Consider the following 15,352-nt stretch of genomic DNA (forward strand, 5'->3'; position numbering starts at 1 on the left):
AAAGGGTGGGAGGGGAAGCAGTGGCACAGAGAGAAATGACTTGTCCTGGGTCACACAGTGAGTCTGTGGACAAACAGAAATAGGAACCAGGCCTCCTGCATCCCAGCCCTATCCACTAACCAAGGCTGCCTTCTGTAAGCCTGAGTTATCCTTGAGACTCATAGAAATGCTGCTTAAGAGTAGCTGTTTGGGAAAAAAATTCCTGTGGGTGGATACCTTGTATTAGCTCTTCGCTCCCAGCCCACATCAAACTTGGCAGGTTGGAAATTGCTGTATTGTACTAGTGTGTATTCAAAATACTTTTCTGGAAGATACATTTAGCAGAAGTTTGTTTGCCAGCTGGTGTTGGCTACAGTTCTGAGTAGAGCTGGACAAATAGTGGGGGGGGGGGGGGGGGGAGGAATTCCCACCACTGTTTGTTTCAATGTTGAAATTAGTTAGCTTTGGTCTCATTCACACACCCCGTTTTGTGTTCACTTTATATGAAGATTGGAGCAGTTGGCTGGCAAAAATGTTTGTGGAAAGCAAAATTCAGAGTAAGATGAGCAAGAATGATGTCACGGGCTGGGTCATCTGTGGGGGGTGAACTTACAGCTTCTGCATCTAAAAAACATGAGACTTTATTGCTTGATCTAAAGGACCAGGTCTGTTATGCTGGAGGGAGTAGCAGACTCATAAACGGCTATACATGGTGTAGCCACTAGAGGGGGACGAAGAGCCATACTATGTTATCCCACATTCTGAAAACATTCACAGAAACTGAATTTGATAACCACACATGTAAGTTGTGTTCTCTTCTATTCAGAGAAGAGAAATGATACCGTGTGACCGATCTGGCCAGTCCCAGCTGAGCAAACCAATGCAGATACCAAATATTGATAATCAAGCCATGGAGTAAAAATTTGGAAATGATATATGTAGAATAAATAAAAATAACTAATACATTAAGGGAAACTGTAGCCAGCTCATGGTATTCTGTGACCAGAAGTAGGGCATAGCTTGCACAATAATTAACTAATTGTGAATTCTTCACTTTATAGTAGCTGTATGAAGGCCCCCGGCCAACAGCCCATCTCTCGTCTCCACCCCCATCACCATCCCATGCTCTCTCCCGTTGTCTCCCTCCGCTCTCAACCACATCGCTCATCCCTGCTCCTACCCAGCACACCTACGCTGAGACCTACTTTGGCCCTTCCTCAGGGGAGTGGAGGTGGAGCCTGCAGTGGGCCCTCTTGGAGTCCAGGGCTTCTCATCTTCCACCTGACACGGTCACCTTCTCATGATGCAGCAATGACTCCTTCAGGCCTCTCTCATTCGTTGTCCCAGGGCCAAGCTGCAGCCTGTGTCATGCCATTCATGAGAGAGGTCTGGTGCCTCCTGCTGCAGCTTGCTTGGAACTGCCAGCAGCTGCTGAAAACCCAGCTCAGGCAACTCTCCAGCTCTCCTTGGCCTGGCAGAGTGTTCCCACTTGTCATCTCCTGACAGTGGCCTTGGGAAGACACAACCTGTGCCTGCTGCTGCAGCATCCATAATTTGCCTCATGATGTTGAATTAAAGACACTATGCCATGTCTATCCCTAGAATAATGAAACTACCAACGTCGGTGGAGTTAGAGCAGGGATGTATTTGGCCCAGTGTTTTCAGCAGCACTGATATGAAATCAGAGCAGTAGAAGCAGTCATTCTACTTCAGCCCTCTCCAGGGTGACCTTTTACTGCTGTGTGTCCACTCCTCCCAGCCTGTTCCAATGTATACCCCCCCCTCCACCACCTGCTCCAATGTTGCATCTGGAAGGAGACTAGCATATCTTCTCTAGTAAGTGCTTGGCAATCAATAGCGCTGTTCAAAGCATTCGCTATTCAGCAGTGCACAATCCAGTAGGTTACATGGGTACTGTATTGCCGGTAAAAGGTGAATGGCTCAATGCTTTAATGGATAAAACACTCTGTGAAGACCTGGAATGAAACAAGTTTCAACTCAAAGGCCCCAAAAAGCATACCGGTCCCTTGCCCTTCAATGCCTACAGGGTTGCAAGCAGTAGCCTTCCTCTATCCCCCTCATTACCAGGATGTTGTCTAAGGCAAACTCTTTTATCTCTGCAGGGAATTATGCACGAGACCAAACCAATTTTTGCAGCACAGTTTAACCCGGAGGCCAGTGCGGGGCCAACAGACACAGAGGTACTGTACAGAGATTGATTCAGGTTTGCTTTGGGGGTGGCTGAAGGAATGCGTGTAGAGTATAGAGCAGCTAATGGAGGAGCCCTGAAAATCTTGATGCAGTGACATTCTTAGGGCCTGTTTTCAGAAATGTCAGGACCCTAACCAAGATCCCCGTCCCGCATAGACTTGCCTGCATTTGGTCTGATTCAAAGCTAATTGAAATCAGTGGAAAGACTTCCATTGCCTTCAGTAGGCTTTGGGTCAGGCTCTCGAGTGACTCCATTTACACGAGTAGCAGAAATCAATCTCATGTTCTTTGGGTCCTTGAATGACTTCATTCACATTGATGGGATTACTCATGTGCAGAAAGTTACTCATGGGCTTAAATCTTTGCAGGACGGGACCCATACTCCTTTTACCCGAGATGGTTGTTAAAGAAAATTTTCTATTTTATTAAAAAAAAAAAGAAACCCAGATGCTTTTTTTAAACAAACCTCATTAACTTTCTAATACATTTTAGTTCCACTTTCATATTTTGTAACTGTAGAGTTCTATAAATGGATTCACACTCACTCTCTCTTGTTCTCCTCACTGAAATGAAATTTTAATCCCCCATCTGTGACTTCATGCAAATTCCGATAGCAACTGGTTGTGTAGTCTCAGTGAATGCCAAAGCAGCAGTAGCAGGCGGTGATGCAAGGAGAGGGCATGTCTGAACATAAATCCATTATTGAGTATTTCTTGGGAAAGGAAGCAGAAGTAGTTGGAAGTGATTTGATTTTAATTGTAATTTGATATTGTTGATTAGATCTATAAGTGAATCTCTCGGTAAAAAGTTTCTTACCTCTCTGAGTGATCCGTGAATCGAGAAGAACTGAAAACCACCCCAGAATTGTCCTTGTAACCCCTTGTGCAGGTCCAGTCTATGACTACTGTAGTGTACTGCATATGCTGATAGATTGAATGCGTCCCTGAAGCTGCACTCTGCCATATCAGATCCACAGCTGGAGTAAATCTGCTTAGCTCCACTGATCCGGTTAAGAGTACAATATTCGGATTTCTAACTTTTAACATTCATTCTTCCCTTGTATGTGTTATCACCCATGTACAAGTAAAGTATGGGTGTGAGTGAATTAATGGGTTCTATAGGCTTTCTCTCCCTAGTCTCCTCCCTGATACCAGCTTGCTTCCTTGAATACGGCATTACGCCAAAGATCATTATGGAAATTAGAAATATGGGGCCAGATTCTTGGTTGGTGTAAGTCAAAGTCATCTGAAGTCAATGGCGCTATGCTGATTTGCAGTAGCAGTGGATTGACCCACGGCAGGCCTGGTTTTTCTGTCTTTCATTCGTATTTATTTAGTCCTGGTTGGGCGCTAATATACATGTGTTTGCCTTTACCAGTTCCTATTCGATTCGTTCATTTCGCTGATCAAGAAGGGAAAAGGTACAACAGTTGCCTCAGTGCTGCCCAAGGCCACAACTGTAGCTTCTAGGCTTGAGGTCAGTATATTAATGTTCTTTATTTTTAGCTATCAATCATACACCAGCTGTAACTAGTATTGAATCAGATGGAGAGAATGCAGAGCATAAAAAATTACCTGTGAAACTGAAGTACAGGACTCCCTTACAAAAGCTACATTAGGATTTCATTTATTCTCATTATAACCACTGGATTACTCTCTCTCTCTCTCTCATTATTTTATTAACTCTCTGTTCCTTCGAGGAAGTTTTGAGACACGGAGGTTTGTGGCTATGTTTTTGTATGTTCTCCAGAGCAGAATCTATGCTTGTTATGGTGATCTCTATATTTCCTGGCACCTCATGCAGTCGTATCCAGCTATGAAATTTGGTTGACAGCTTAAAGCTGAAGCTGTGTTGCTTGAAAATAAGTTTGGAATTCTTAGCATGAGCCGAGTTGCACAGCGAATTGTGCCTTCAGAATGCAGTTGGTCTTTGAATAAAAAATACAACACAGAGATGTGGGAAGCCAAAGTGAAGCCTGGCTGTCTATAAATAAATTAAACAATCAGTACGTTTACTGTATATTTTGTGTAAAACATCAGTCGCCTCCATTTCTTTACCCACCTGTGCATGAGATGGGTTCAATAAAACTTTTTTTGGAAAGTTGGACAGACAGCTGCGGGTTTTCTGAAGCTGGCTTTTCTTCTCTCTTTGACCTAGTTTTTCATGATTCAAGGCTATTCCACACTGCACAGTTTCCCTTCACTCCAGTTTAACTCCCATCTTTTTGCACCCTTTGGGAAATCATTCTAATCATTTGATATTGCTGACTTTTAGGTTTCCAAAGTTCTCATCCTAGGATCTGGAGGTCTGTCGATTGGTCAGGCGGGGGAATTTGATTACTCTGGGTCACAGGCTGTTAAGGCCATGAAGGTAAGAGAAGGCTCCAAGTACAATAACAGAAGTTAATCTGCTTTCCCTTGTTGCCGCTAACCTGGTCATTTATTCCACCCTAGTCGAAAGCTGCGGATTTATGTAAATTACTGAGTAGTAGAGCTGGTTGAATTATTTGGGGAGAATAAATTATTTGGTAAATTTAGCCTTTATTTCTGTTTATGAATTATTGACCAACTGATCCGAGTTACTTTATTCATAAGTATTCAGCAAGCAGTTTATGGAAATAGCTTGACTTTGAATTTCAGCCTTTGTATTGTTGAGATCTGTTCTCTTTGACTATGTCCCTTTGACCACTGAACTCTGTCACATGGTGTTGCTTCTGTTCCCGGATTGGATGACTAAAACTTCATCAGCAGGAGAGTAATGAATGGCAATTAACGCACTCACTTTTGAAATGAACTGTCAGATGAATAAATACCTGCTCTAAAATTAGTGAAATGTTTGTGATTCCGTGAATGTTTTCACACAGAAAGTGCCAGTCACCAAAATGCTGAGGGGAAATGAATGGTATGACCCCACTATTAATAGTGACATGCACAAGCTATGTTTGCTGGTGAAAATACCTGTGAATTTTCTTTGTGCGCTAGCCAGTCAGCTCTCCTCAACCGGCTATTATTTATTATAAATGAGATAAAATAGTTTTTTAAAAGCCAGACGTTCCATATTCATCCATGGGGCAACTCCACTGTCAAAGGGGTTACTCCAGAGATGAATGTCGCCCAATAAGCTTAATGAGCAGGCATGTCGGCACTAGCTGTTGGTGTCTCCTTTCTAACGCGTATCGCACCACGTTTTCAAGAGTCAGAAAAAGTGTCTGTGCACTTCTCCACGTGCCTAAATTGCACAAGTAATTTACACATCACCAGAATCCTGACTGGTACATGTTTGTTGGGCGTTTCGTACGCACAACTAGAGGGAACGTACTTACGTGTGTTTTAGTTTACAGCGTAAAAGCTCAGCCCGAGCTCTGGCAGCTTTACACTGTTCAGAGCAAAGCTGTTGAAAAGTGACCCTAAAGGGACAGCTGAGGATTGCTCTTGAGGCAGGGTCATCACTGGGTAGCGCAAAGTCAGCTCTGCAGCCCTGTGCCCCCATCACCTGCTCCACGTGAGGTGTACAAAGGGAAAGCTCATGGCACTGTGCCACAACCACAGCTGGCTGCAGACTGGGTAACTTAGAGCAGCTGCAAGGCTGCTCTAAGGGAAGATAGCTGGCCGAAGCTCAGGGGAAAGGAAAGGTGGCTTAGGGCTACCTTCCCCCCCAACATTCTCTCACTCACACACACACACACACACACACACACACACACACACACTCACATTCTCTGCATCGGGTTTAAACTTGGTGTAGCTGAGAACTGAATTCCAAATGTGGTGAAACATGTATTTCCTGTGCTTTGTTTGCACTATGTATTGCCACTGCTGGCTCTAAGTCTACAGTGGCTACATATTCAAGCAATGCATATCAAATCAGGAGAGGAGAGGCCTAGAGCCATATGGATAGCAGTCTGAATTCTCAAGGAGGGCATCTCCTATTTCTTCTTCTCTGTCCTCCTCTCTCATGGTTCTAACAGAAACAAAAAATATTTTTTTGCAATAAATCTTGCCAGCTTGCCCTTCCAAAATACCCTTTCTCTCTTCCCCGTACCACCGGCCAGCTGTCCTGATCTTGGTGCTAATCAGCCAGACTAGAGGAACTACGTGCTCTCCCTGGCCTTGCCTCTGGCAGTGTGATTTACAGTAGTATGCAGAAGATGAGGCAGTTGGTCAGCATCTTGCAAGGGGACAGCTAGATCGCGTAGGTGGGAGAAAAATGGGGACAGGTAACAAGAGCATAAAATGTGAGGCTCAAGATTTTTCTTTGCCAAACTTTTAATTAATATTTTTTTTTTTTGAGAAATAATCGGTAACAATCGGCCTTACCAGACACTCTGAATCATATTGCTGTTGTTTGCAACCCTTTCTAGTCATTTTAGCCCCGGTTCAGTAAAGCACTTAATCATGCACTTAAATCCATCTATTCACTTAAGCACGTGTCTAACTTTAAGCTGAAAGGGCTGCTGAATTGAGGCATTATTCACAAACATTCAGGTGAGTGAGTTTTTCTTTGCAAGGATGTGCATGGAAAGCAAGTGTGCCAGGAATAGTAGCACCTATACATGTTTGAGAGTGCATATGTGCTGGAAATGGCTGTTTAAAAAAATCCCGTTTTGCTATTTGTGTGGTAGATTCACTGAAACAATTCTAAATGCGTGCAGGTATCACACACTCAGAAAAAGAGAGCTCTCCTGTCTTCTTATGGCGAAGACTCATTTATTATTTGTATCACCGTAACACCCAAGATCTGCAATCCGATTTCAGGGCCCATTGTGCAAAGTACAGTACTAACACTTATTAAAAAGAGCTTACAGGTTTGTCACAACAGAAAATGACAGGTAGGGAAAACAAACCATCAGGAGAGAGGATGCAATACGATTAAAAAAAAGCACATTTTAGCACAATAGGCCTTAGTCATGAGCATTAGTGAGCGGCCTTGTCATTGCCAGCTGGGTTTGCAGATACCCTGGCACAGATGAGTATAAAGGAGGGATCTGAAATAGATAGATATGACAGCTGGTTGGAAAATGGGGGGGAAGGGGTTCCCTTGGAAAATTTCAACATAAGGGGGACGAGGGGGGAAGTTTCCAGAGAAATTTTGACTCTTTGATGGAAATTTTTTTGATTTTTTTGATGGAAAAAAACCCAAACTGCAAAATTGAATAATTTTCACAGTTTGGTGAAAAAACAAACATTTTCCTTTTGCTTTTTGGTTTTCCGACAAAAAAACCCCAAAAGTTTCAAGGAAAGCTGACGCTTTCTGAAAAATGTTCTTTAAACAAACCCCCAATTTTCCATCAAGCAAAAGTTTCAATGGAAACTCTTTAGCCAGCCCTAGAAGATATAATTTCAGTTATCCACATAGAGAAAAAAAACAGCAGCATGTGACTTAGTTGACCAGTCATGATGCACAAATAGTGAATATTCTGGGTGACCCAGTGTGAAACCAAGCCATATATTTGTTCACAAAGTAATTTTGAATAAAAACCATATACATTCCAGTGCTAACCTGTTCACAGATCATTTGTGGACAGAGATAAGTGCTAAAGTAATTAAAATAATTATTTTCAAATTATAATTTCTTGAGCTCGGTTTCTCAGTATACAGCTGAGTCAGTCAGAAGCCGATTCAGTGTATTTTGAGAAATGACACAGAGACCATGTCAGTTTTCTTTTCTGACAAGCTTCAGAATGGTAAGTGCGCAGTGACATATTATTCCACTCTAGTTGTTGTATTTTACTCAGCATTTGCTTTTTCCTGGATGATGTGTCCCAGATGCATCTTTACTCACAGTCTGAGAGAAAGTGCGGGGTTTTCTTTCTTCTTTCATAATATCACTGGATCATTAGCTCCTGGCAGAGGATCAGAGCATGTTTTTTTCAGCTCAGAGACCCTAGAGATTGATTGCCCCGGTAAGCTAATCAGAGGACCTCTTGGTTGAACTGTCCCAGTGTTGCATTTAGTATTATTACAAATCATCCTCTCAAATTGCTGAATTAAGAGGTATTCGGCCCTCCCAAGTAGGAAAGGATCCCTGACATTACGTTCTTCCCGGTGCATGTCAGGAAGTGACCTGGTAAATAGGCTTGGTCCTCACTGGTGTCATAATATATGAGGCAGTTCAAACACCTCTTGGAGCCCCCTACAAAAGTCATTGGAATAGGGCTACTATGTGCAAGTCCTAGGGTTCAGAGTGTGACCTCCTCCTCCCTCCATGTGCCCCAGACTCCTCTGGGCTGCAAGCAATGGATATGCAAGGAGAAGGGATTAAGTAACATGCCTGGAACTGGTGAAGAGAGTTAGGAGAGTAGTGGGTGGAGTTTTCTTTTAAACAGAAGGGGTGGGGGGCCCAGCAGAGGTTTCTCTTACCAGGACGGTATAATAAGGGAAGACATCTTGATTCTCCAGGGGCTGGAGTTATTCTCCTCCTAGAGCTCTCAGTCAGGAGGAAACTGCTCGTACTCACCTTCCCAAGACTGACTCAGCTGTATGCAAGCGCAGTACACATCGGACTAGCACTGCTGCGGACTCCTACGGCTACAGCCCTGGCAGCATTTTCTGAACCAGCCCTGATTCCATTGCAATTGTCTCTTGCATTGAGGAGTTGCTGACCCTGACATGCCAAGCCCTTGACCATTTTCTTTTGTTATGATCAATAGCTTTCTATATTATGGTGTCCAGTTTGTCCTGTAAAGGTCACACTCTTCTTCCTTATTCGCCTCACCTCTAATCTTGTAAAACTGACCATTCAGACTCCTTCCTTTAGTGTGCTATATTGCAGGGGTGGCCAACCTGTGGCGGAGCCGCATGCGGCTCTTCAGAAGTTAAGATGCGGCTCCTTGTATAGACACTGACTCCGGGGCTGGAGCTACAGGCGCCAACTTTCCAATGTGTCGGGGGTGCTCACTGCTCAACCCCTGGCTCTGCCACAGGCCCTGCCCCCACTCCACCCTTTCCCGCCCCCTCCCCTGAGCCTGCCGTGCCCTCGCTCCTCCCACCTCCCCCCCAGAGTCTCCTGCACGCCACAAAACAGCTGATTGGGAGGTGCGGGTAGGGAGGGGGAGGCACTGATCAGCGGGGTTGCCGGTGAGCGGGAGGCGCTGGGAGGGAGCGCGGGGGGGGTGTGGAGCTGATGGGGGGCTGCTGACGTATTACTGTGGCTCTTTGGCAATGTACATTGGTAAATTCTGGCTCCTTCTCCAGCTCAGGTTGGCCACCCCTGCAATATTGGGTGTCATTTTTTATAAGAGGTCAGTCAGTGTTACCACTACAGACCATCAAAATTCAGGGCCACGATCCCTCTGCTTCCCAGTAACACCTTCTCTCTACAGCCATGATATGTTCTGAGCCCGCCTCTGGCCTACAGGTATTATAGACGCACTGGGCTGAATTCTGCTCTCGTTGATACTGTTGTAACTCTGTTGGCTTCTCTGTTACCTACTTATAATGTTTCCAGAGGAAGGGGAAGGGTGATCTTGTACTAAAGGGACTGGACTGGAACTCAGGAAATCTGGTTTCAGTTCCCACCTCTGCCTCCCAAACATCCTGGGTGCCTGACCTGTTTATGTCAGTGGCAAAACTCTCCTCGTCAATGAAGCCAGGATTTCACCCTTAAACTTTTCTGTGCCTCAGTTCCCCATCTGTAACGTGGGGATGAAAATGCTTCTTTTCTACCCCTCTTTGTCTGGTCTGTTTAGATTGGATGCTGGCTGGGGCAGGATTCTCTTGCTAGATGCATGTTCCAAGGGAAAACGGAGCCCCGGTTTTGGTTCGGGCCTCCAGGCACTGCTGTAAAACAAATAATAATAAAGAACTTTGGTCAACTGTTTCTAGTTGTGCAGAAAGAGGCACTGGGCCAATGTGGGTTCTCACTGTGGTAATTCCAGCAACTGTAAAGATTTGCAGTGGTGCAAACGAGAACAGAACCTTATTGCATTGTCGCTCTCTTTGGAAGAACGTCTGGAAACATGTACAGGAAGTTCCTTCTTGTAGTGTCCTGGGGAGGTACAAAGAACTGAAAAATATTCAGGTACCGTGATCAGACACCTGGTGTTGGGCTGTTCAGCCAGATAAGACTCTATTTTCAGTTACTGGCATGGTACCTAGTCACTTGTTAAGATCTTCATTGATAGTTGTGTTTCTAGTATCTCTGTGGGTTTACCTCTCAGTATACAGTACATTTTAAAACTTTAATGTTGATTTTCATTTCTCAGGAAGAAAATGTGAAGACTGTCCTGATGAACCCCAATATTGCCTCAGTCCAGACCAATGAGGTTGGCTTAAAGCAGGCTGACACGGTCTACTTCCTCCCCATCACCCCACAGTTTGTCACAGAGGTCATCAAAGCAGAAAGGCCAGATGGGTTAATTCTGGGCATGGGAGGCCAGACAGCTCTCAACTGCGGTAAGTACTGTGGAATTGTAGCTGAATTAATCTCTCTAGCCCCAAATCCGTCACCTTTATATCTAGCTCTGCCTGATCAAAACTATAGGAATCTCAGCCAGAACATTTCATTCACTTACAAATGTTTATAAGCAGAGATATTGGCCTAATGGACAGATATAAGTATTAATTTAATTGTACCTATTGAATATGACTTGTAGTGGCTATCTTTTATAGTTATCAGTTATACAGATGTTTCATACAATAGTGTTTTGCAATTGCAGCTTATAAATCTTGGTTTGGACGACAGATTTGGGGTGTGTTCTGTACCTAAACATTAAGATGAAGATTGAAAAGGGAAGCTAGAGGGATAGTGGTGCTTTGTTTAGCTTAGCATGGCAGCACCAACTGGCACTGTTCCATTTAGGATCAGAGATGGCTCCAAACCACAAAATTCAGATCTAGATGCAGCTTTCATAAATTTTAAGGCCTACAGGGATTACTGTGATCATCTAGTCTGACCTCCTGTATAACACAGGCCAAAGCACCACACCCCATAATCTCTGCACCAAGCCCGCCATTTTCTGATGGAAGTATAGCTTATCTTTTAGAAAGATATCCAGTCTTGATTTAAAGTGAGAGGAAATCCACCACATTCCATTCTAATGCTTCAAAGTATAAGTGTGTCCAAATTCAAGGTTTTGGTCCTAAGTAGTATAAAAGGAAGATGCATTTGCAAAATCCAGACTGGATCTGGCTGTAGATTGTGGCTGTCCCCAAGGTTTGCAGGTATTTGAATCTGTGTGCTGTTGTATTTAGGAATTTCCTTAGTTAGCATTATGCCACTTTTAATAGAAAACAATGTTTATAATGGGAACATTTAGCTCTGACCTGAAACTTGTCAAATTAAATGTAAATGTTTCAGGTTTATTTTATTACAGTATTTCCAAAAAGGGTGGTAATTTAGGATTTCCCATCATTCCATCCTGTTACAGTAGATGTGGAAGGAGAAACCCACACTGTCTTTACAAATTTAAGCTTTATCACTACCTAATGGCTCTTTAGGATTGCCCATTCTCTGGATCATTTAGAATTAAACAGGGTTTCGCACTTGAGACTGCACTCCATGGAACATCCCTTCATCGATAGGGATGTGGTTAAGATTGTCTAACAGAACTTGTCTGTCTCTAACTGTAGTGATCTTTCGATTTCAAGGGCTAGATTCCCTTCTAGAATCTTCAGAATGACATGGGGCTTGTTTTCCATTGCCCTAAACCGTGCGTAGTCATCTACACCCGGATAAAGTGGGTGTGAAATGTTTCCAAATCAAAATGGTAGTGCTTTCTTACATCCTTCATGTGCAGCCATACATGTTTACACAAGGCAGCAGAGAATCAAGCCATATATGTTTGACTGTGCCACTGGCCTGCTTGCGCCTCTGCTCAGAATCTGCTTCAGGTACGTGTTGCCCCAACTCAGGAAAGTATCCCTATCCTAGATGACACTTAATCAAATGCTTAAATTTAGTCATGTACTTAAGTGCTTTCCTGAATTTATTGGTTTTGGCACTGAATTTTGACAGTTCGAATTGAGAAACTATGGCGGTGGGGACCATGTATGGACCCAGCTAGCTAGCTGCAAAGCCAGATTCCCCATTCGCTTTCCTCTCTGTACAGCATGGGTGCTCCGATTCTAACTCCATTCTTTCCACAGGAGTGGAGCTGTTCAGACGAGGCGTTTTGAAGGAGTATGGAGTGAAGGTCCTGGGGACGTCCGTCGAAGCCATCATGGCCACTGAGGACAGGCAACTGTTTTCTGACAAACTGACTGAGATTAATGAGAAGATCGCTCCCAGCTTTGCCGTGGAATCGGTAAATGCGAGATGCTCAGAGATGCAAGGCCGCCACACTTAGTTTTATTATTCTTTAAACAGCTGAAACCAAATTCATACCTGGTGTAAATCCATTGAAGTCAATGGAGATGTATCAAGTAGGGATCTGGTGCATTGGAAGTCGGTAGGGATGCCCAGGTGTGTTTGAGGGCAAAATTTGGCTCCTGGAGTCACAACAAAGGCATAATTCTTTTCTCTTGTCTAACCTGATGTGTACACTTGAATCAGCTTAGTCCTTGTCATTTTATTTGACATTTATTCCTGTCTGCTTTAAGATTGAAGATGCTTTGAACGCAGCAGAAAAGATCGGCTACCCAGTCATGATACGGTCTGCCTATGCTCTGGGTGGACTGGGATCAGGTATATGTCCTGACAAAGAGAGACTGCTGGATCTTGGGACCAAGGTATGTGTGCAGTTGATAGCTATACGGATTTATTTTGCCATCTGATTTAATATATTCTTGTAATAGTCACAGATTAGTCTAGTTCTACATACTTTATCTTTCTGTTAAAACATTATCTTGATGCCCTCTAAGGTTCTGTCTTCATAATACTTGCCATTGACTTGGGTAGTGTGAATGATTAAGTAACATTGTTCACGGCTGTTAAATTCTGTCAGAAACGACTCATAATTTGATCAAATGTTTCAGCAGTTTTGGTCAAAAAGCAATATAATGGCCTCTTTTCTCCTGCTTTCAGGAGGTAATGTCACAGGGAAGATGCAGAGAAAGTAAAAGCCTACACTGAGCTTAGCTATAACTAAGGGCCAGGAATAGAGAGAGACTGGCCGGGTTAGGCCATTCTTGTATTTGGTTCTGAATGGTGAAATTTGTTCAGTGCCAGAATCCTGTGAGGAACCTGCCTTTCCAGTCTTTTGTACTCGCTAGAGCGGGACAAAAATTGCCAATTATTTTTCCGCAGGAAGTGTAGCATTTTTTAAAAATTTCCCATGAAAACAAACCAGAAAGCAGAAAAGGTGGGTAACATTTTTCAGTGTGGGGTTAAAATGTTGTGTTTTTGAAAGCCTGGATTTTTGATTTTCCATGGAAAAACAGGAAAACAATTTGACTGTATTGAAAATTTTCATTTTGGTTAAAAAGCTATTTTTTAGTTTTAAAAAAAATTTCATTTTTTTTTGCAGCCAGCTTTACTAATATTATTGAATATATTTTTTTAAAAGCTTAAAATTTACTCTCTAAAAAGTATCTTAGCCTGCCAAGACCCAAATGTTGGAAACTCAGTATTAACATCTAGGACAAACACTTGGAATCCTAACAAAGATAAATATAGATCAAAGACCAGTTAGTTTAACATGAGGTGAGATTCACTTGTAAAACCAGTATTTTTCTTTCTATGATTTCAGTCCCATGTTTCATTTGCTCGGATGGGGATAATTAACTAGATTAAAACATGGAGCAGCACAAGTAGGACTCTGCGGCGCAAAGGGTAGATTTGTGATTAGAGCAAAGAGCAGCGCAATGTAGGCAGTCCTGAAGTCAACAAAATCCAGTAGGCCCCAGGTTAGAATATCCTGTACAGTGGGGCCTGATACTTAGCTGGTGCACATGGTATAGCTAGGGTGGCCAACTTTCTACTCGCACAAAACTGAACACTCTTGCCCCGCCCCCTGCCCTACCCCTTCTCTGAGGCCCCGCCCTGCTCACTCCATCCCCACTCCCTCTGTCGCTTGCTCTCCCCCACCCTCACTCACTTGCTCATTTTCACTAGGCGGGGATGGGGTGCGGGGGGGGGGGGGGGGGGTTGCTCCAGCTGGGGTGTGTGGGCTCTGGGGTGGGGCTAGGGATGAGGAGTTTGGGGTGCAGGAGGGTGCTCTGGGATGGGGCTGAGGGATTCGGAGGGTGGGAGGGAGATAGGGGCAGGAAGGGGGTGTGGGGTGCAGGCTCCGGGAAGGAGTTTATGTGCAGGAAGGGGATTGAAGTGGGGGCAGGGGGCTGGGGCACGGGAGGGGGCGAGGGGTGCAGGCTCTGGGTGGCACGTACCTCTGGCGGCTCCCAGAAACAGTGGCATTTCCCCCCTCCAGCTCCTACGTGGAGGTGTGGCCAGGTGGCTCTGCGCACTGCCCCATCCGCAGGTGCCACCCCCACAGCTCCCATTGGCCACAGTTCCCGGGCAGTGGGAGCTATGGAGCCAGCGCTTGGGGTGGAGGCAGCGCACGGAGCCTCCTGGATGCCCCTATGCCTAGGAGACAGAGGGGGGACATGCCGCTGCTTCCAGGAGCCACGCGGAGCCACGCAGGCAGGAAGCCTGCCTTAGCCCCCTGTGCTGCCGCCCAGACTTTTAACGGCCCAGGCAGCGGTGCTGACCGGAACCGCCAGGGTCCCTTTTCAACGGGTCGTTCCAGTCAAAAACCGGACGCCTGGCAATCCTAGGTATAACTTTATTGAAATCAATGGGCCTCTGCCCATTTACAATAGTGGAGGATCTGGCCTTGTGTTCCTCGTAGTTTGATTCGATACAATGCACTGATGCTCCTCACTGAACTGCTGTTTTTATGAGGCCAGGGGCCCTGGAGAAAGATCTAAACTGAAGAGCCAGCATGAGTAGGAGTAGCTCCTTTTTTCGTAGAGCTAGTCTACACTACCCACCCGGATCGGCGGGTAAAAATCAATCTCTCGGGGATCGATTTATCGCGTCTCATCTAGACGGATAAATCGATCCCCGAATCGACGCGCGTACTCCCACCTCGTCAGGAGGAGTAAGCGCCGTAGACGGGGGAGCTGCGGCGGTCGATTTGCCGCCGTCCTCCCAGCGGGGTAAGTCGAATAGGATACGTCGAATTCAGCTACGCTATTCGCGTAGCTGAATTTGCGTATCTTAAATCGATCCCTCCCCCTAGTGTAGACCTAGCCTTAGTTAGGCAGAATGTGCTAATGCTTTC

The 15,352-nt window shown here is 44.7% G+C and overlaps 1 protein-coding gene across 1 annotated transcript in view; it reads left to right on the top strand.

The window, feature by feature from the left end:
* CPS1 (carbamoyl-phosphate synthase 1) overlaps positions 1 to 15,352 on the top strand; it is a 122,934-nt gene that overhangs the window by 34,358 nt on the left and 73,224 nt on the right. The window contains exons 11-16 of the mRNA XM_065412949.1: positions 2,103 to 2,180; positions 3,568 to 3,666; positions 4,465 to 4,560; positions 10,394 to 10,583; positions 12,276 to 12,433; positions 12,729 to 12,857. Coding sequence (XP_065269021.1) covers positions 2,103 to 2,180; positions 3,568 to 3,666; positions 4,465 to 4,560; positions 10,394 to 10,583; positions 12,276 to 12,433; positions 12,729 to 12,857 — 750 coding nt within the window. The remainder of the gene's footprint in view (positions 1 to 2,102; positions 2,181 to 3,567; positions 3,667 to 4,464; positions 4,561 to 10,393; positions 10,584 to 12,275; positions 12,434 to 12,728; positions 12,858 to 15,352) is intronic.

Source organism: Emys orbicularis, chromosome 11 (assembly GCF_028017835.1).
Source record: "Emys orbicularis isolate rEmyOrb1 chromosome 11, rEmyOrb1.hap1, whole genome shotgun sequence".
NCBI lineage: Eukaryota > Metazoa > Chordata > Testudines > Emydidae > Emys > Emys orbicularis.